This window comes from Protobothrops mucrosquamatus, unplaced genomic scaffold (assembly GCF_001527695.2).
Source record: "Protobothrops mucrosquamatus isolate PMUCROS unplaced genomic scaffold, P.Mucros_1.0 scaffold192, whole genome shotgun sequence".
NCBI lineage: Eukaryota > Metazoa > Chordata > Lepidosauria > Squamata > Viperidae > Protobothrops > Protobothrops mucrosquamatus.
The window spans coordinates 32,548-54,249 of record NW_015386548.1 but is presented as its reverse complement, the minus strand read 5'-3'; the positions used below and the strand labels follow the sequence as shown (position 1 = coordinate 54,249).

The window sequence follows — 21,702 nt, the reverse complement described above, 5'->3', positions numbered from 1 at the left end:
AAAAGTGTTCTGTGTTTTACTCAGTTTCTTTCTATCTGTAAAGAACACAAGAGAATATTGGTTGATTGAATCATCTGAAGAAGAGCAAACTAATCCAGTTTTTTTCTCAAGGCTTACAAAATCCACACCTTCTACTAACTATACAATTCAGCTTATGGTATTCCATAACCAAATGCAGCTGCATCGTGAAACTTTACTTGGCTCAAAATCAGTATTAATGCACTTTCAAAAATCTTCCACAAGTCGAAGTTCAATAATTACCCTAATGCATGTCACAATGTTCCCTTTATTCAGCAAGTAAATATTGTCACCAGTCATGGACATTGGCTTACCTATGGCCTAAATGACTAGGCACTTTTTTTTATTGGGAGATGATTAAGATATCATCCATCTTAATTACAAAGTAATCCTATTGAAACAAAGCAAAGCAAACTAGGAAAGATAATGATTCACTGGAAATATATTTAAAGCACATCCATAGTAGTGCAACACTTTCAGGTATTTGTGCAGGCATTGCATAGGAACCATCTTTGATCAAATCATACTGCATTTTCCATTTTAAATATTACAGAAAGTATTTACTGAAAGGAAATGGATTGGACTCAGCTTGTTTCTATATCACTCTTCTTTATTCTTCTGACTGTATTCCTTTTGAAAACGAACAGTTCATGGAATAGCAACTCCCAAAACCTTCCACCAAGACCAAGAATTTTACCCTTTATTGGAAATCTCCACATTATGGATATGAAAAGACCACACAGAACAATGTTAGAGGTAATGTGCTGAAATTATGACTGAACACAACTAAAGCACCCAGACAAAATTGGGTCAAGAGATTTTGGAGATATTTATGTTATTGTGTAATAGTGATTGTAACTGTGCTATATTATGTGCAGAATTGCAAGACCTTGGCAAGCTTAGTTGTCCCTTTCATGGACATAATCCTATCAATGGACAGATAAATTGAGAGAGGTGGGTTTTTTAAGGGGTTGGTGGCATTAATATCTTATACAAGGGCTACTTGTATAAGAAGGGTATATAAACAAATATTCTATCCAAATTTCATGTCAATAGTAAGTCCTGTCCTGCCTGCTTCCATGAAATGAAATGGGTTTCTTAGAGTAACCCAGGTCATAATCTATAAGAATGCTTTCATTTATTACCCACATCTGGAGCCACCAATTACATCAACAGGCTAAAATACTGCAACACCAAAATAACTTTGAAGTTTCGGTTTCATTTGAAAGTGCCCATTTGAATATCTGCTAGAGCAATATGAACAAGTTCTGGGAGCTTGACTTGTAAATCCATTACAATACATACTGTATGTCTATCTAAAGTCAATGTTTATTGCACAATGTATTAAATATTTTAATTTTCTGAGTTTTGGAAGCAATAATGCAAAGTGGAAGGAGCTGAAGCCCTTGCTTAAACTAAAATGTATTTTATAACTGAATATGAAACCTTGATATAATTGTTATACAGTCTAGCACATCAGGAACAATGCATCTAATTCCGGCCACATTACTCCAATGATTCATTTGTTTCACCACTTCTATTAGTGACTTCCTGAATCCCCCCCGCCGCTGTCTACTGTGCTTCTTGCTACTTTCTCCAATTTCTCCCATTGTCTCCCCTTGTGCTTTCCACCATTATCCCCAATTTCCCTCTGCAAGCCCTACTGTGCTCCCTGCCCCAACTCTATAGGTGTATATTTCTGCATGAGTTTATTGGATTGATCCATTTTTGCCACTTCCCACTCACCTTTCAAGAAGACGTCCCTAGCAAGCAATTCTGCCATCTTTACCTTGTTCCAGCAGAACTTTGGTTTCTGATCCCTGAACAGCAAGTGTACCACACAAGATGCTTTCAGACAATTTTATTCTTATATCTGTGAATCATAACTTCCATCTGATGTCTGTGTGCATAAAGAGGTTTTCATGGTGATCAGAATAAGTTATCTGTCTCTTTTCCTCCTTGTGTTCAATTCTAGTTGTCAAAAGTATATGGCCCAGTCTTCAGGATTCAACTGGGATTCCAGAAAATGGTGGTATTGGCTGGATATAAAACAGTGAAGGAAGCTCTTGTGAATCATGCTGATGCATTTGCAGAGAGGCCAAAAATCCAGCTTTCTGATGAAATTAGTGAGGGCTTTGGTAAGCTTCTCTCATTCTATTTATCAGGCAGTATACCTTGTCAATATCTGTTCAGAGCTGTGGAAAATAAAACAAAATAAAGTAGTAAGAAGATGGCATAGGAGACTTGTGTTGGAGAAGATAGGTGGCAAGATAGAAACTAAGAGCCTGCCTGCCATAAGAGAGGACTGAAAGTGAGAGATAGAGAATTGAAGTCAATTCTGCAAAGTTTCAACCTATACATTTCTTGATTTCTTTCAACCAGCCTTGGATGATTTGATCTCCACACTGGATAGTAGGATAAACAGAATTTGTAATTAAAGGAATGTTTGTAATTTTCTGAGTTACAGAAAAGCTTCACATGAAACTTCATATGCATTTCCCACACTAACTTTCTGACTCTATATAATGCAAAAACAACTTCCATAAACATTCTCTTCATTATAATGGCAAAAATTTTCAGTAGTGCAAATATGTCTTTTAGTTTTGCACTTTCTCTTTAGGTATCCTTTTTTCTCATGGGGAGAATTGGAAAGTGATGCGCCGCTTCACCTTATCTGCATTACGGGACTATGGAATGGGCAAGAAGACTATAGAGGATAAAATAAGTGAAGAGTGCAGGGTCCTGATAAAGGCATTTGAATCTTATGAAGGTGAGTTGATGTTTCCTTGTGACGGTTCACCTGGAGCTAGACCTTCAGAGATTTACTGCAGAAAAGTTTACAGTCTACCTCTAGAGCTACCAATGAATTTCCTCAAACACTCAAATCCTATTTAATATTCCTGCGTCCCAAATCTTCATGTTCTCCAGCACTGGCTATTAGTTTCCTAGCGAAATGTACTGTAACTGAGATGGTAAAACTTTGCCATTGAAGAGTCCTTAAAGCTAGTGTTCTTTCATAGCTGTAAATTAATTTTAATGACTTTGTTTAATTTTAATATTTTCTACATAGGACAACCATTTGAGAATACAACAATTATGAATTCCGCTGTTGGCAATATCATAGTGTCCATTATACTTGGCAAGCGATATCAGTATGAAGATCCCACATTTCAAAGATTAATAAAGTTAGTTAATGAAAATGTCCAGCTTGCAGGAAGCCCTCCTGTCTTGGTAAATTATTTTTTTCATTTTAAAAGGCGTTCATTGTGTATTCACTGTGTTATCTTTAATGTAATGTAGGATTTGTAATAAGTATTCCATATGCTTCAAGGCTCACTATGACAGAAAAAACCCTGATGTCATATATACTATATGCAAAACAAACATTTCCCACTATGCAATATGAATAGTTTTAATAAAAATGTCCACATTGACAATTATTCAGGTTTCTTCATGACTCTTTTTATCCTTTTTGTATTTTCCAGCTCTATAATATGTTCCCCATGTTTGGCTTTCTCTTTGGTGTACGCACCATACTTCTGAATAACAAAAAGGAATTGTTTGGTTTCATAAAGACCACTTTCATAGAACACCTCAAAGCTCTGGATGAAAATGACCAGAGGAGCTTTATTGATTCATTTCTTGTCCGACAGGCAGAGGTAAGGAACTGTTTTATGTCAGAAATTCCAAGTGAGGGATCCTTGGTTCTCTCTAAGCTTGCTTGGTTTTTTTCCCCAGATGTTTCATCACACAAACTAAGTAATATCATTAGTGCTAGTTAACTAGATAACCAGTACTGATGATGTTACCTAATTAGGGTAATGAAACTTCTGCACGGAAAACAACCAAGCTCAGAGAGCACCAAGAACCCCTCATTTCAACCTTGAGCTACATATGATCTCCTTTACTGGTAATTCCAAATGAGCTTTTCATATCATATTGATACCCTAAAAGCAGTAGCTCATTAACAACCCCTAAATCCTTTTTAGTATAAATTGCTTCACTGACAATTGAAACTTCTAAATTGAAAACCAAGGGAGTTTCCTGGAAAAATATATATGCCCCAAACAGCACATTTTGAGGGTTATATTACAATGCTACCTGTAATATAAACCATCTGTTTAAAAATAAATATTAAATTTTCTCAATTTAAATGAAGCCCATCTAAAGAAATCTATTGTTGCTCCTGTTGCTGCTACTGCTATTACTACTACTAATACCATCATCACCAATAATACTAATAATATATTTAAATTTGACATAATCATCTGAGTTGTGATGTCTGCTACTATATCTTGATTGAGATACAATAGAAATGAGATCTATTTTAAAAATAGATACCAGCAAGGCTTTTTTTTGTCATATAATGCCCAGAATGGAGTTCCAGCACCTTTTTTGATGGAACCTTGTAGGGTAGGCAAGGTGGGTTGTATGAGTTGTGTGTGTGAGTTCCGGCACCTTTTTTTTTTTTTTTTTTTTTTTTTACAAAAAAAGCACTGGATACCGGTACCTCCCAAATCATGTCTTTTTTCAATATATCTTTTGAAAAGCAACAAGTAGTTGTAAAGGTCTTATTTAATGAAAGCCCTGTTTAGGCATAGATACAATGCCAGGCAATTAAGAAATTATTTTGGATCATGTAGGAACTCAGTTGGGGGGGGGGACTTTTGAAAACATTTCTGAATACTTCATTTGAATTGCTTTATCATGTTTGAAGAAGCTTCAGTATGATGGAGAGATTGCATTTGTTAGAGAATTTTAATTTCTCTGTTGGTGAAAAATAAATCAGAAGCTCTCACAGTTGACTGCATTTAGCTGATTCAAATAAACTCTTTATATTCATATCAAATTATTTACAATACCATACATTCTTCTTCATAGCAACATAGCATAAATGAATACTTCTTACAGCAGAGACAGACCTGAGACCTGAAACCTGAGACTGAAACTGAAACCCAGCTTCTAACTCCAAACCTTTTGCACAGACTCAGTAGCACTTTACTCACATTGGCTGACTGAGTTACCACATGACTCTTCCTGCTCATGAATATTCCAACACTCCCCCCTTCATGAGAGGAAGAGACATCAGATCCATAGACTTAATACATTTTCCATAGTGAATACCACCCAATGGTTTAGTCATCATGTCTGCCAAATTATCCTCAGAAGAACAATGATGTAAACTAATCAATTTTCCTTTTACAGCTTCCCTGACATTACAATATTTAATGTCTACATGTTTACTTCTGTTCTTCACCCTATCACCAGTTGCCATTTTTATACAGGTAGCATTGTCTTCAAATACCTTTACAGATTCTTTTACATTAATATTTAAATCTTGCAACAACTGTACATCATTATTTGGCAATACCTTTTTCTTATATACTCACTTACAACCCACAGCTTTGGTTCCCTGTGGCAAAGTCACTGATTTAAATACTTCATGGTCTCCCATGGTTTTCATCTCTTTATCCATGGCCTCCTTCCATCTTTCTTGTTCAGCTTTTGGTAATGCCAACACCTCTTTATAACTTCTTGGCTCATACCACACATTGCAAACCTTTACCTTGCTCGCAGAATACCTGTCAGGTGAAATTCCTTTGTTACATTGCTCTGACCTATGTGGTATTAACTGCTCCTGTGTCTCAAGTCTTTCTGGCTTCATGTCTTGTTCAGCCTCTCCTCCCTGAACATTGACATCTTCTATAATCATTTTCCCATCATTAGATGAGTTATTGTCACTAAACAGATCACCGTCATTAAGTGAGACATACCCAGAATTTGCATTAATTCTGTCCCAATTTTGTTTTGCAAAATTAGCAGACCTTGAAATTACAATTCTTTTACTTCCATCGCTAAAGCGATATCCTTTTGACCCTGGCTCATAGCCCACAAACCTGAGCTTTCTTGCCTTTTGCTGTCCCTTTCTTCTGATTGCTTTTGGAATATGTACCCATGCAGTACTTCCAAAAATTCTCAAATGTGTCACTGATGGCTTTCTCCCATATGGAATGGCATATGGAGTATTATTAATGGAGGAACTCCACAGCCTGTTAACTATATAATTGGCAGTCAATACGGCTTCTCCCCAATATGACCTGCTCATACCAGAATCCTCTAATAATGAATCTTTCATTGTTTGCAAAACACCATTCCTTCTTTCAGCTACACCGTTCTCTACTGCTGAGTAAGGATTTGTACGTCTGTGTCTTATCCCCAACTGCTCCAACCATTGTTGGAATTTAGTTGACATAAATTCAGTACCTCTGTCAGTTTGCAACTGACATACTTGTTGTCTGTACCTTCTCTCTACAAAACTTACCCACTGTTTAACTTGTTGTAGCACCTCTGTCTTATCTCTAAGCAAATAACAAAATGAATACCTGCTATAATCATCAACAATTACCAGTGCATACTTTGCTCCTCCCAAACTGGCTTGCATAGGTCCCACCAGATCTGCATGGACCAGTTCTAGAGCTCTTTTTGTTTGTCTTGTGCTATATTTACTAACTGGGAATGCCTTTGATTTCGATGCTTTGCATACTGCACAGTCCAAATATGTTTTGCATCCCTTCAAATTTAGCCCTTCTGCAAACTCTTGCATTTGCTGCAAAACTTTAAAGCTTGCATGGCCAAGTCTTCTATGTAGAAGATGAATGCATGAATCATGCTCTGCAACATTCTTAAATATATGGGAACATTGAACCTTTTGTCCCTGCAATACATATAGATTATCTTCCTTTATGCCTTCTGCACAAATATTCCCATTCCTTTTGATGAGACACTTCCCATTTACAAAAATGATCTCAAAACCTTGTTTGTCTAAATTAGACACACTTAACAAATTATGTTCCATTTCAGATACACAAAGCACATTGGTAAACTTTGATTCCAAATATGGAATTTTTACATCGCCTCTTCCAATGACTTTTGCTTTCTGGCCATTTGCCAAAGCTACAGCTTCTTGTGCTACTGGAACAAACCTGCAAAATAATTCAGAGTCATTAACAATTGTTTGACTTGCCCCACTATCTATAAGCCACTTGTCTCTGTTGTTGCTATAGCAAACATTTGCAACACCAAAATGTTCCTTTTGCAAATTAGTCTTCTTTGCATGCACAAATGTCCTTCCTTGCAAATTATTCCTCTGGAAACAGTTTCTTTTCAGATGTGTCCTCGCTCCACATATGTAGCAATTCTTTTCTTGCAGCTTGCAAAATCTCTCTTTTGTTGCAATTTGGTCCCATCTGCTCTTTGTTCCTTCTCCTCCGGAGACTTGCAGTCTGGACCACCTCCTCAGGAATTTCTCCTCCTCGTGTCTACTCCTGAATTTCTCCTCCTCGTGGCTACTCCTGAATTTCTCCTCCTCGTGGCTACTCCTGAAATTGTGCTTTTCTTCTTCATTAAGCATTAAAGCCTCAAAATTTAAGTCTTTCTCTTCTTTGCACTCAAATATTGCAGAAACTGTGTCCCAGGTTTTATCTAAACTGTTCAACACCAATAAAACCTTCTGTGACTCAGGGAATTTAATCCCACATTGCTCTAAGTCCAAAAATAAACTTTGCATTTTATTTAAATGCTGTTCCACAGATTCACCTGGTTGCAAACAGGCTCTGTAAAGTTTTCTTGACAATTGCACTATATTGCATGCAGAAACATTCACGTGCACAGCTCTCAACTTCAGCCAAATTTCCTTTGCAGTCTTTAGATTTGCAACATTTAGAAACTGTTCATCATCTAAATTCAAGATGAGATAAGCCATGGCTTGATCATGGTTTTTCTGATCAATAGCTGCAAACACTTGTGGGGGATTTTCTACAATATACCATAGCTCTTTTGCTTTCAGCAAACATTCCATTTTTGCTGCCCAGATAATGTAACTCTTTTGCCCTAAACGAGGCACAGAGCTTTTCTTAAATTCCATTGCAGCCATTCTGCTAATTCTGCCTTGTTCTTATACTTTCTAAACACAGGCAATTTCTTCCAGCTTTAAATTACAATGCAGTCCTTAGTAAGCTCTGGGCCCATAACCTGTTAGAGAATTTTAATTCCTCTGTTGGTGAAAAATAAATCAGAAGCTCTCACAGTTGACTGCATTTAGCTGATTCAAATAAACTCTTTATATTCATATCAAATTATTTACAATACCATACATTCTTCTTCATAGCAACATAGCATAAATGAATACTTCTTACAGCAGAGACAGACCTGAGACCTGAAACCTGAGACTGAAACTGAAACCCAGCTTCTAACTCCAAACCTTTTGCACAGACTCAGTAGCACTTTACTCACATTGGCTGACTGAGTTACCACATGACTCTTCCTGCTCATGAATATTCCAACAGTATTCCCCAGTGCTTACCAGAGATATTTTCCCCCTCTGGAAATACTTCATTTATTTGAGGCTTCAAAGCAGAGGAAAAGGAAGGAGATACCTTCTACTGTTCAGTGTTCTCCAGCTCTCTGCTGTTTAGTTGATAAAAGCGTACTGAATATGCTTAGATAGACTATTTATATATTGCAGGAAAAGAAAAACAAAGCAGAAAGCTATTTTCATAATGAAAACCTAACTGTTGTTGTGAATAACCTATTTGCTGCTGGCATGGACACAACTTCAACCACATTGCGCTGGGCCATGCTACTGATGATGAAATATCCTGACATTCAGAGTAAGCACTTTTCATTTGGTTGGGTTTCACTTTTCAAATATTTTGTTAAATTAAAATATAATGCATTGAAGCATGACCTACAAAAGGAAAATTTTCATGGCTGACCCTTGTTGGCAAACAGGGAGTGATGTGTTGAAAGCTGTGGAATTTCTTTGCACAGTTCCTGTAGGACAGGGGTGTCAAACTCAATTTCATTGAGGGCCGCATCAGCATTGTGCTTGCCCTTAGGGGGCTGGGTGGGTGAGGCCAGGGTGGGCGTGGCCTACTGGGTAGGCATGGCTGTGGTGGGTGTGGCCTACTGGGTGGGCATGGCCAGCTCTACATCGCTTGCATCAAGGGTGCCTGTGGGTGCCTGGGCAGGAGTGGGGCAGATCTGAGGGTCTCTGGCAGAGGGGGGTGGGACCAGGGCAAGCGCCAAGGCATGGTCCACTGGAGGAGCCTCACTGTCCTTCTCAGGCCATACAGGGGGGCTGGACGTTGGCGTGGGCTGCCCGGAGCCCTGGGCAGCAAAGGTCAAATGCCCAGCCCGGCCCTCGAACTCCCACAGCACCAAACTCAGGCCCACTTCCCCAAGGGGGCACCCAGATGTGCTTATCTCCTCTTCAAGGCTGCTGCTGCTGTGCTTGCTCTCCTTAGCCAGGTTGCTCATGATGGGTATGAGGGCAAAGTCAGAGGGAGGCCACTTCCTCTCCATATGAGGAGACCTGGCTTTGTATCCAAAGCATCCTTAGCAATAGGATGGGAGGCCCCCAGGATAGGCCAGGAGGAGGGGTCAAGGGAATGGTAAAAGGGCAGGACTAAGGCAGGACTTCCCTCAAACCCTCCCTCTCCTCCTCTCGTTCATTCGTTCGTTCATTCGTTCCTTCCTTCCTTCCTTCCTTCCTTCCTTCCTTCCTTCCTTCCTTTCTTCCTTCCTTCCTTCGAACAGAGTGGTGGGAAAATATTTGAGATGAGGGAGGGAGAAAAACAGGCAAGAAACACAGCTGGGGAGATGTCACCTTTGGTGAGGAATGAAGAAATGCACCATCACCTGGAAGTAGCCAGAAAATGGCCCTCGCCTACTTCACATATCTAGTTTGGTGGGCTCTGGAGGAGGGGACACCATGAGCAGCATGAGAGTCAACGTTACCTGTGCAATGCCGCCCAGCCCGGTTTAGGCAGGCATTGAGGAGCTGTCCTCACAGCGCTGAGAGGCTGAGGCAGGCAGTGTAAATCTGAAGAGAAGTACAATGCTTGCCTGGTTTCGGTAGGCAGTGGGGCGCTCTCCTCACAGCGCCGAGAGGCTGAGCCAGGCAGTGTGAAGCTCATCAGCTTTGTACCTTGCTGCCTGCTGAAACCAGGCAGGCTGGGGGCTAGGCAGCATTGCACTTCTTGTTGGATTTGTGCCACCCGGCTCAGCTCTTGACGCTGTGAGGAGAGCGCCCCACTGCCTGCCGAAATTGGGCAGGCTGGGGTCTTGGCAGCATTGCACAGATAACATCAACTCTCACGCTGCTCACAGCATCTCCTCCCCCAGAGCCCACCAAGCCAGATGTGTGAGGTAGGTGAGGGCCATTTGCTGGCCACTTCCAGCCAATGGTGCATTTCTTCATTCTTCACAAAGGGTGACACCTCCCCAGTGTGCGCCCAGAGGGCGGGGTCGACGTGGCAGAAGCCGGTCCCTCGCTGTTTCCAGACAGCCTTGTGAGGTAAGACTGAATGCGTTTCAGCATAGATGGCCACCAGGAAGTTGTACATTGGCTCCTGGCTGGCCTGGGCCAGGGCCAACGCAGCAGGGGCCATTCCCTCAGTGTTTCCAGGATGCCTTCACGGGCCACATGAAACCACTTTGCGGGCTGGATCTGGCCCGCGGGCCTTGTGTTTGACATGTCTGCTGTAGGACATCCTTTGTTACCTGCAACATGCATTTAGCTAAGCCAGTGAGGCCAAACCTATGACACACATGTCAAAGGTGACATGCCAAGATGTTTTGGATGACACACCTGCATTTATCAACACTTGACAACTATTCTCGAAAGCATGCCTCATTCTTACACAGATTTTAGAGGTTATGGAGACCTGTGAGAATAAGGTTATGCTCTTGCACAGCCTCAAGGGCCTCTGAAAACCACATGAGAACAGGGCATGCTTTTGTGTGATTTTGGGAGTCTGCAGAGGATGTGGAAAAGAATAAAAACTCATGGGATGCAAGCTGCTCTGGGTAGGCCATAGGAGCCTGTCAACAGAAAGAAAAAACAACCCACTACCATCTGAAGGTAAATGCCACACAGCAAATCCTCAGGAGTTCAGGGGCCATGAGGGCAATTGCACCATTTCCGATGCACCTTAGGGAATAGCATGATGTGGCCTGTTTGAGTGTCAGCATCATTGAATTACAATAAGATACAGTAGCAAGAATAATTCTAACAATATCTGACTGGGAATTTAAAGTTTGAGAATATACAGCAATGGCAAAATTAACAACATATTTCACAACAGAAGTTTAACCAAATTCAAGCAAAAAAATGTTTCCCTTATATAGGATATATTATGCAGTGTGGGTATTTTTAAAAAAATCTTGGATGATGGAATCCCATTTTTAGAACTTATCCTATCTTTTGGCATTACACAAATTTCATTTCTTTCTATGACTGGAAAATGTAAACACAAAGGTAAATCAGTCATTAAATATCAAGAAAGAAAACATATTTAAAAAGGGAAATGCTAACATATAAAAGACCAATATCAGGTTTGCAATGCAAAATACATACAATAGGTGTGCAATAGATTTTACATTTAAGTTCTTAGTTATCTCTTATTTTTTTAAAAAGTGCAGTGGTGAAAGATATTGGAACTGTATTGCTTGAATCCAGAGTCCACATTAGTGATCAGCTCCAATTTCCTTCCTATATGAGTCTGTGCTCCAAAAATTGTTCTCTGAATTGATAAATGTATACAGTTGGAAATCCCATGCATGTTCAGGTCTTTGTTCTGTAAATCTGAGTGAAAATCTGAATTCATGATACTTATATTTCACAGTTAAATATATCCAGGGTTTAGTGCAAAATTAAAACATTAACAAACATCTTATAATTGTTTTGTTTTCCTAGATAAGGTATATGAAGAAATTTCAAGAATCATTGGGTCTGCTCAGCCAAGGATTGAACATCGAACAAAGATGCCCTACACCGATGCAGTTATCCATGAAGTTCAAAGGTTTGCTGATATTGTTCCAGCAAATGTTGCACGAGCAACTACAGTGGATATAACTTTCAAAGGCTTTTTCATTCCGAAGGTGATTAGTCTCATATAAGTGCTTTATTCGCTCAGTGTTGCTTTGTGTACACCCTTTTAATTATTATGTCCAACCAGATCATCCTCTTGATAGGTTTGATGTCTATGCCATAAAAACTATCAGTGTTCAACATTTCTATATGACTGAAAATTAAATCACAATCTTTTTTAGTATAATTTTTAAATTTAAACAAGGTAAAAGCTGATACAAACTAATAGACAATAATAAAGTAAAAAGAAGGAAATCACATGAAAAGCAAAAAGTGCAAGAAAAGGGGGGGAAAGCTAAATATTCTAATATTCTTCATAGCAGTTACAAGTACAAATTTATTTTGACCTCTCTCTGTAAAGTTGCATCATATTACTCTTCTTTCTATAATCTATTCTGCCTAATCATTAAAATCATAATCAAAAGTTTAATTTTTATTTTTATGCAAAAAGTCCTAAGAGACTTCAAATCCAGAACAAATGTAGATAATGTCTCTTCTTTAATCAAAGAGGTTAATTTATCCATTTTAGCAAAATCTATCAACTTCACAAACATTCCTCCATTGTGGTTACTGTCTAATCTTTACATCTCTGTGCTAATCTCATCAGCTGTGATCATACAGTATGTTGAAATAATCTTCCATGACTTTTTTTGTCTATCCATTAAGGAAAAGTTCTGAATCCAATTTAATTTTAACCTTTAAGATCCTTGTATCAAAGTATGTATTTGGATCCGGTTTTTTAGCTTTTTTAAATGTCCACCAAATATGACAAAATATTTAACAAAAATTTAAAATTTCCATTTTAGCAATTACATGTTCATCGGTACACAAATTTGTATTTCAAATTTGCCCCATACCATAAGCCTTTATCCATTTTAAATCTTTTTGATAACTGTAAGTAGGCCAACTATATCCTTCTGCTACTAATTGTTCTCTTGATTCAATTTTATATTCCCCTTGATAATTTTCCAATCCCCCCCCCCAGTTGCCCCAAACCAACCAACAAAACCAAGTTTCAATATGCTTCCAGAAGGTGGGAGCAGTTCTTACACCTGGTGGTAGAGTATTCCACAGGGTTGTGGCCACAGCAGAAAAGGGTTTTCTCCTTGAACCCACCTGCTGGGAATCCTTAGTAGAGAGGGTCTGTAGCACTGGTGTGAGTGGGGTGGGATAGTCCCACTGGGGTGAGACAGCTCTTCAGATACCCTGGACATATGATATATAGGGCTTTAAAGGTAAAAACTAACTGCTTGAATTGGACGCAGAAGCAAACTGGTAACCAGTGTAGATCCTATAACAGTAGTGTTGTACATGCCACTCTGCTCCCCCCCCCCCGAACTGTAAAGGCTGTTGCATTCTGCACCAGCTGTAGCTTCTGAATACTCTTCAAGGGTACTCCTATTTAGAGCACATAGAGTAATCTAACTGGGAGATGACTAAGCATGAGTGATCATGCACAGGAATTCACAATCCAGATAAGGGGGCAACCTGTGCAGAACACAAAGTTGCACAAAGCAGGAGTCACAAGTCCAGAAGAACTTCTTGGTTGAGTACCAGATCTTTTGGGGTAATGCAACTCCCATCCAGAACTAAGGGTGATAAAGAACTGGATCTTGAGGTCCTCTGCATTCATAGCCACTCAGTCTTGCCAGAGTTCAGCTGAAGCCTATTGTCTCCCATTCAGACCCCTGCAAACTCCAGGCACTAAGAAAGGAAAGCCATGGCTAGAGGATGGAGATATTCTCATTTTTTTAATTTATTTCAATCCTTGCAAATCTTTTATCCATTTAAAAAAAACACGATCAAATTATTCGAACAGTTTCTACAACAAATCTGTTGAAATGCCTTTATCAGCAATTTGTTCTAGATTCCTTCTCCCAGTTTGACAGTTTTTCTTGTGGTTGCTATGGTGAGAAAGTAGAAGCCTATCAGTCACTACAATGAAAATACAGTAGGCTTCTTTTTTCCCCTATTTTGCTTTTCTCTGTCTTAAATCTTTTAGTCTTTCATAAATCCTGGAGCACCAGGGAAGTACCTGAGGATTGGAAAAGGGCTGATGTGGTCCCCATCTTCAAGAAAGGGAAAAAATGGACCCAGGAAACTACAGCCCAATCAGTTTAACATCAATACCTGGGAAGATCCTAGAAAAGATAATCAAAAAACAGATCTGCGAACAACTAGAAGAAAACAAAGTCATAACTAGTAGCCAGCACAGGTTTGTCAAAAACAGATCACGCCATACCAATCTTATCTCATTCTTCAATAAAATGACTAAACTAGTAGACTAGTGAAACACGGTGGATGTAGTATACTTAGACTTCAGTAAGACATTTGACAAAGTGGACCAAAACCTTCTACTTGGTAAGCTAGAAAAAGGTGGGATAGACAACATCACCACCAGATGGATCTGTAGCTGGCTAACAAACCATACTCAATGAGTAGTCCTCAATGACACTACATCCACATGGAGAGAAGTAAGCAGTTGGGTACCACAAGGTTCCATCTTAGGCCCAGTACTCTTCAATATCTTCATAAATGACTTAGATGAGGGAATTGAAGGGGAACTCATCAAATTTTCAGATGACACCAAGCTGACAGGAGTACCCAACACCTCAGAAGACAAAATCAGGATCCAAAAAGATCTTGACAAACTTGAACAATAGGCTCTGTCTAACAAAATGAGTTTCAATGTGGAGAAAAGCAAAGTCTTACATTTAGGCAGGAAAAATCAAAGGTACAAATACAGATTGGACGAGACCTGGCTTAAAAACAGTAACTGTGAGAGGGACCTTGGAGTCCAAGTGGACGATCACTTGACTATGAGCCAGCAGTGTGCAGCAGCAACCAAAAAAGCCAATACAATCCTGAGTTATATAAACAGAGGCATAGAATCAAGATCATGCAAAGTATTAGTATCGCTTTATAAAACACTAGTAAGACCACACCTGGAATACTGCAGCCAATTTTGGTCACCATATCACAAAAAAGATGTTGAGAGTCTGGAAAAAATTCAGAGAAGAGCAACTAAGATGATTAAAGGCCTGGAGACTAAAACATACGAAGAATGGCTGCAGGACTTAGATTTGGCTAGTCTAAAGAAAGAAGAAATAGGGGAGACATGATAGCAGTGTTCCAGTATCTGAGGGCTGCCACAAGGCAGAGGGGGCCAGGTAGTTCACCAGAGGGCAGGACAAGAAACAGTGGTTGGAAACTGATCAAAGAGAAAAGCAACCTGGAATTAAGGAGAAACTTCCTGACAGTGAGGACAATCAATCAGTAGAACAACTTACCCCCATAAATCATGGGCGGTTCATCACTGGAGATTTTTAAGAAGAGACTAGACATTCACCTGTCTGAGATGGTATAGATTCTCCTGCTTGAGCAGAGGGCTGTACTAGAAGATCTCCAAAATCCCTTCCAGCTTCTATTCTATTCTATTCTATTCTATTCTATTCTATTCTATTCTATTCTATTCTATTCTATTCTAAGCTAGCTTTCCATAGTCACAGTCAAGCAGTCTAGCTCTTATCTTCTTGTTTTGTAAAATCCACCAATAAGACACTTTCACCAAAGGAAAAAAAAATCTTCTATTTTTAAAAAATCACTATCCTCCTTTTCCATTTGAAACTTTCTAATATTACAATCCTGCCAAGCTTTTTGCCTTTAAATTAAAATCCATTAAAATAGAGGTTTTTTTCTCTTCTTAATTTCAAAAAGAAGGCACTCATTGAGATTTTTTAATCCTCACAGCTCTTCACAATATCTTTCTTATGTTGTAAAACGATTAAACTGTAAAATGATTAAGAAGATGAAGCTTTTCCCTGTCAAAGGTCCATAGAAAGGCTGCAAAGTAATTTAGGGCACTATTGTTTGATCCCCACGCTACTCAACTCATAATTGTCCCCAATAAATTAAATTCTGCAGGCTTTTTTTTTTTTTTTTTAGGGAGAAGCAGACCTTCTTGAGCACAAATGGATAATCCCCAAATTTGTCCACCCTCCAAAGAAATTTTCTATCAGCCAAAACAGTCTCCTAACTGGCAGGTCCACTGTTGGGCTGTCTCTGCAGAGCTATTTGTAGAGACATCTAACCGATCACAACATTTCACCTGGAAGGTGTTCCATTCCCATCACATTGGAAAACGCATGTATTTGGGATGGCTTTTTAAGTTTTGATATTAATGAGTAAACCAAAGAGGTGCTAATTGTGTAATAATTCATTATTACCTGCAGGGTACACACATAGTTCCATTGCTGACTTCTGTGCTGCATGATGAATCCGAGTGGGAGAAGCCTCATGACTTCTATCCTGAGCATTTTCTTGACTCTGAAGGAAAATTTGTGAAAAGGGATGCATTCATGCCATTTTCCGCAGGTAACATCTTCTACCATACTTCTATATAGTGAGTGATAGTTTCAATAACAGATTCTTCCTTATAACATTATTACATCAACATTAATCAAATAATCCACTCAACTTTCTAAAAAGTGTCAAAACTATAACTATTCATAATGGGATGTTTGAACTATTTTCAGGGATTCAGTGTAGAGGAAATCTACTTGAGGTTCATTTTTTAAAACTACATGATTCCTATACAATTAATCTCCATTGTAAGATTTTATTTTAGTTTTCATGCATGTGATTTGTCCTCTCTGAGCTGCTATTTCATGGCAGGAACAGCAAAACGTTATTGAAGAACCACTGAACTCAGTTTTCCCATCGTTGTTCATTGTTACAGGTCGGAGAATCTGCTTGGGTGAGACCCTTGCCAAAATGGAGCTCTTCCTGTTCTTTACGAGCCTCCTACAAAGATTCACTTTCCAACCACCCTGTGGAATATCAAAAGAAGACCTGGATTTGACACCAGCAATTGGGTTTACAGCTCCCCCCATGCCTTATAAGTGTTGTGCGCTGCCTCGTTCATAAGATGAATCACAATTCAGTTTCTAGATTCCTTCATTTCCATATGTGCATTTCTGATGTTTTTCAATCTTCTCTACTAATTATGTTTGGTGTAGTCTCTTGGTGGAAATAGGCTATGATTCCTCATACATTTTAAAACTTACCTGCTGCTTTCGAAGCATAATAAAAGTGGAACTGAGATAAAAGCTAGCTTAAAAATGGAGTTCAATTCTTGTGACATTCTCTGTATAATAAGCAATAAATAATAATAATAATAATAATAATAATAATAATAATAATATTAATAATAATAAAATAACAGGAATCAGTAGAAACATCAGAAGCTTTGTGCAAATATCAGTGGCACAACGGAAGACCCAGTTGCTGGTCAAAAGTGATAGACTGGGAGAGGTTAACATCAAGAGAGGAATATTTCAAGGAGATTCACTATCACCGCTACTGTTTGTTATTGCACTGATTCTTCTGTCAACAATACTGAATAATTCAGGCCATGGCTATCAAACATGAAAAACATCTGCTAGGATATTTGTCTGGGTTTATATGTATTTCATATTCTCAAAATAATACTTCTGATGTAGTGATTTTTAAAATCTATGCTAATCTTAATGTCAATGTAAAATAGAAAATGACACCATCCAAAAAGTCAGAGCACCAAATACTTACTTTTTCTGTTATTTTTTTTATTCTGTCCAGAGGATCATCTAAAATTATCACAAATCATCACCAAGGGCCTGTAGGTTATCTATTTCTTTTTAAATCCTCACTCCAGCAATTACCTCATCCTCTCTTGTATCTTACATTATGTTCAATACTTTCAAAGCAAATATGAATAGAAATGGTGACAAGGGACATTCTTATCTTATCCATTTCCAGATCTCACAAGATTTTGTTAATTCTTCATTTACAATTATCTGTGGTTTTTGTGAGGTACAAATTGATTTTACCCATTTAATATACTTCTCACCAACTTTTAAATAAGAAAGTCCCTTTCAAATTGTTAAAGACCTTTTCTGCATCTAGAAAGATCAATGCAGCTTGCTTTTTATTGTGCTATTCCAATTTCTAATGTTATCTATTAGATAATATTATTATCTAATACAGTGGCCTCCAACCTTTTGGGCACCATGGACTGGTTCTGTGGAGAGAGGTTTTTCCACAGACCAGAGGGGGCGTGGTTTCGCATGCTGTCTGCCTCCCGTATATGGGGCTTCGCTTGTTTGCGCAGTCCAGTTTTTGGCATGCTGCAGCCCGGTACCGGTCCACAGGCTGGGGGTTGGGGACCCCTGATCTAATACATAATATTATTTCTAATATTATCTCTCAACTGTCTTTTGGGGGAAAATCCATACTGATCTTCATGAATAAAGTTCTATAAAACCTCTTGGCTAAAATCTTTATAAATATTGATCAACCTTTGGCAGGAAAACTTCTCCTTTATATAATTTAAGGTAATAATGATGAAAAAGTGGTAGGATTTGACACTACCCATAATGAAGGAATCATTGATGAAAATGATGGAACTTGCAGAGATGACTAAATTAACTTCTGTGATCAAAGAAAAATAATATGTACATTTATGACTGATTGGAAACACCTTATAGACTTTATGTATGAAATGGGAAAAAAGTTCACTTATGACTTGTGATTTTGACAATTAGAAAATTGCAAAACAAAAAAAAGTTAGCTGTCAACGCTGCTAACATCGGATGTTTTTGCATTGACAACAAAGGGAAATGTAGCTATCTTTTACCTTTTGCTTTTAGAGTTAGATGATACTGGGAGGAGAGTTCAGGTAGACATAACAACACTAGATCTAGTGTGAGAAACGAGGTTATTGTAACCAGAGCTGATAAGGAAATTGGCTGGCTGGAGAACTAGAGAGGAGACCCACGCTTCAAGCTAATTGGGGAATGTGATTTATGATTGTTAAATGAAGGAGGGAATTGTGCTTTGATACTATGTGCTCAGGGAAGGGGAATTCAGTTTTTGGCTTCAATTATGCAGCACTGAAGTTATGCTACTCAAAATAAAGACTCTTTAAGGTAAACAATGCCTCGAAGTTCTTTTGAAGAGTTTCATCTGTCAGAACTATGACATTAAGCCAAAAACTCCAACTTTTTCCTAACTATCTTGGGGTCCCTCCTAGAAAGGAGAGATAAGCTGACAAAGATTCGGGGAAGATCTCAGCATGGAGAAAGAGAGAACACCTGAAACCAGCACCCTGGCAGCGGCTGCTACCTCAGAGGGGGGAGCGACAGCCAGCGTGCCGGTGGATAAGGAACTTTTTCAGGCCTCCCAGCTGGGGGCAAAGCCCAAGCTGTGAGGACAGCTAATCTGGTCATCAGAATGGACCCTACCCAGCAAAGACTCCAGACACCTCGAGATGGCCTTGCCACCCTCAAGTGCTTCAAAGGAAGACGGGGCTGCTACGAAGGGATTCCCGCAGCTCATGTTCCCCAGACTGGTGGAGAACCACAAAACCGTCTACCACTGAGGACTTGGGTGAATGGAAGTACCTATCCGCAGCATGTAGCCAGTCAGTGGAGAAGTTGGTGGAAAGATTTGAGGAGTTAGAAATGAAGAGTGGAGAACAACCTTCCCGCTCCCCATATGCGAGTGTTCATGATGATCGGAGAGGCAGCCACCAACTCCTACCAAGGGAGACCCCCAGCCCCTCCTGTGCAGTTCGGGCAGCCTCCCAGTTATCAAAGCCACCCAGCCCGGGCCTGCACAACAATGGGAAATGTCACAGCCTCCCCAGCTGGGAAGCCAGCAGTCACTGGCGGTGCAGCAGCCGAATTGGGGATGGCCACAGCCCCCGAAGGTGTAGCAGCAGATGGGGACCTTGCAACAACAGTGGATGATGCAGCTGCCAAGGGGTCAGCAACTGCTGGGAGTGCTGCAGTAGCAATGGGATTGGCAGTCACCCCTGAATGTGCAACAACCGCTGGGGGTCCCACTACAGATGGAGATCCAGAAACAGCTACCTCTGGGGCTGCAGGGTGATCTACAGCAACTGGGAGTGCCACAAACCCCCACAGGCCAACATCAGTGGGGATGGCAGCAACCCCCATCCATGCAGCAACCGCTGAGAGGCCTGCAGCAGCTGGGGCATGCCATTACAGCAGCTGCTGAGATCGGTGGGAGTCGTACAACAATTGGGAGTGCCATAGCCACCAGCGATGCAACAACAGCAGGGGGAGTGGCAACAGCCCCCAGGCACGCAACCACTGTTGGGAGGCTTGCAACAACTAGGAATGTGGCAGCCACCATGGGGGGCCCAGCAACAGTTGGGGATGCAACACTCACAGTGGGGAGGCCAGCAATCACTGATGGCACCACCTCTTAGAGCCACCTTCGATGGGGACCTGGAGAAGCTTATCTTTTTCCTCAATCAGGTGCATTCTCACTTCAACCACTGTACCTATTCCTATCCGAACTGAGCCACTATGGTCGACATGATTGCATCCAGCTTAGAAGGTGGCAGAACAATTTATATAACGAGCAAGCACCCGAGTTAGAGGACCCCCATCTCTTCCTCCTAGGACTGACAGCAAGGTTTGAGGACCCATCTATTGCCTTCAGAATGGAGGAGCAAATCCACAAAATAAAACAAGCCAGCAGGCCTGTACTGCAATATGTATAAGAGTTTTGCAAGATATCCGGCTGAATAGAGAGGTGGCCCAAGCAATCCTTGGTCCATCACTTCAGGGAGGGACTAGACTACCACCTCTCCCAGGCTTGTATTTATTGAGCAGTCCCTGATAAGCTGCAAGAGTGGTACCAGACAGCAGTAAGACTAGATGTTCAGCTTGCCTGCTATCAGAAGCCACCCCCCCAGGAAGCCAAGTCAAGGCCAACTCCACCCAAGTGACAGCCACCCCCCGAAAGCCTCAAACCACTGTGGCTGCAGAGAATCCCAGACCACCTGCTGGTAAATCAAGTGTTTCAGATGCGAACAACAGGGGCACCAAGCAGTGAATTGCCCAATCCCTTACCCCCAGCAGCAAAATAGACCTGGACCACCAGCGAGGAAGAAACCAACCCAGCAGCCAATGAAAGAGAAATCCAACTGGATCATACAGGAACCTATTGCTCAAGTCATGTCCCCCACACAGGAGAGTGCCGAGACCCAAGCCAGACCTGCCGTCGCTCTACCCTCCTTTGACAGCAACGATGAAGGAGAGAATGACCAGATGGTGAGTCGACATGTCCCACCTTTTTCACTACCTGCCAAACTCATAATCCCTAAGACAGGGGCACAGGTATATTTAAAAGTACTAGTCGACTGCAGATGCTCCCGCTGTGTTATCAGCTTGTCACTTGCCCTGAAAATGGGCATACGAGCAAAGCTACTTTCCAAACATATGAGGTTTGAGCAAGCCTATGGCTCCCTAATGGATGGAACTCTAATCACACAATTGACCGAATCCTTACACTTAGAAATAGGTGAGCATTGGAAGTTCATTCATTTCATCGTGGCTCCAAAAATGGTTGAGGCTGTGATCCTAGGGCTAGCCTGGTTAGACAAATGGAAGCCGTTTATCGGTGGGAGAAGGGAATGAGGACTGTAAGGCTACCTATAGGACCCAAGCCCCCCACTAATTCCCCCGCGGTCCTAAAGGAGGCGGTGGTGAGGCCCCTCCTCAAGAAGCCCTCCCTGGATCCAGATGTATTGGCAAATTATCGCCCAGTCTCCAACCTACGCTTTGTGGTGAAGGTTGTTGAGAGTGTGGTTGCACAGCAGTTTCCCCGGCACCTGGAGGAAACGGTCTATCTAGACCCTCTCCAGTCGGGCTTCAGGCCGGGATACAGCACGGAAACGGCAT

General features: G+C 40.5%; 1 protein-coding gene across 1 annotated transcript; it reads left to right on the top strand.

Annotated features, from left to right (window-relative positions):
- The first annotated feature begins 591 nt into the window (after positions 1 to 591).
- On the top strand, positions 592 to 17,107 carry LOC107285558 (cytochrome P450 2K6-like). The gene is made up of 9 exons (XM_015813759.1): positions 592 to 774; positions 1,994 to 2,156; positions 2,639 to 2,788; positions 3,089 to 3,249; positions 3,504 to 3,677; positions 8,543 to 8,687; positions 11,777 to 11,961; positions 16,183 to 16,324; positions 16,689 to 17,107. The coding sequence occupies exons 1-9, from the start codon at positions 592 to 594 to the stop codon at positions 16,874 to 16,876; spliced, it is 1,491 nt and encodes a 496-aa protein (XP_015669245.1). The 3' UTR covers positions 16,877 to 17,107.
- Positions 17,108 to 21,702: the final 4,595 nt, after the last annotated feature.